Raw genomic sequence first — 937 nt, forward strand, 5'->3', positions numbered from 1 at the left:
CCTACTCTACACCGCGCGAGGCTCGAGCAGCATCAGATATGTGAGCGGCGGGAAGCGGCTCTGCCTCGCGCTGCAGGAGAGGACGGCAGGAAGGATGGCGGGAGGACGGCGGGGTCTCGTGGCCCCTCAGAACACGTTCCTGGAGAACATCGTCCGCCGGTCCAACGGTAGGATCCGGTTCTGTCCGGTTTGTTTGAGCACCTGGATTTGAGTCAGTGTTGGTGTGTTTGTTTGTGTGGAACGTGTCGTGGTTCGGTTCGGCTCGGTTCGGTTCGGTTCGGTTGTTTGACCATCAGGTTCAGAGAAACCGGATCGTGTCCAGTTCAGTAGTACTTAACACGGGTCAGTTTACTGGTGTTAACCACTTACCAGCACAACACTTACTGGGTCCTACTGGTTTCTACATGTAGCTACAGAGGAAGAAAAAACTCAGGACACCAGAAATAAATTAAACGTATTAAAAGTATTTTGGCCCCAGAACCTCAAACATGGCCGCATTAATCTCCTAGGTGGCCCCGGGAAAACATTAGTTGTTGGACCGTGATTGACCTCTACGATACAAGTCCAGAAACCAATCAGTACTCTACAGCTGAAATACTTAGTTTGATAAGCCAATTAAATAACTGACAGAAAATTAATGGGTGTCATTTTAATAATTGGTTAAAATCATCAAATACAATTTTAAAGCAAAAATGCTAAAAATTCTCTGGTAGCAACCACTCGTGAATATTTTCTGATTATTTGTGACAATGAATTCAATATTTTTGGATTTTTGAGTGTTGGTCAGAAAAAATCAATCTGATTATGTTAATGATGGGAAGTTTTATACGCGGACCAATCAATAGATTATCAAAGAAAATAACGTCATGATGTATTATAGGGAATATAATCAGTTCACCTGTGATGGAAAAATACATCCTTTCCTGAGGTTTTCTTC

At 43.4% G+C, this 937-nt stretch overlaps 1 protein-coding gene across 1 annotated transcript in view; it reads left to right on the forward strand.

Moving 5' to 3' along the window:
• The first annotated feature begins 26 nt into the window (after positions 1-26).
• The window catches only part of LOC147818040 (voltage-gated delayed rectifier potassium channel KCNH1-like), a 6,199-nt gene continuing 5,288 nt past the window's right edge, over positions 27-937 (forward strand). Inside the window, exon 1 of the mRNA XM_087178928.1 lies at positions 27-167. Within this exon, the coding sequence (XP_087035054.1) occupies positions 95-167 (73 nt within the window). The 5' untranslated portion in view covers positions 27-94. The remainder of the gene's footprint in view (positions 168-937) is intronic.

This window comes from Seriola lalandi, unplaced genomic scaffold (genome assembly GCF_002814215.2).
Source record: "Seriola lalandi dorsalis isolate HSWRI2012SDOR001 ecotype SW California unplaced genomic scaffold, Sedor1 jcf7180002054752, whole genome shotgun sequence".
Lineage (NCBI taxonomy): Eukaryota > Metazoa > Chordata > Actinopteri > Carangiformes > Carangidae > Seriola > Seriola lalandi.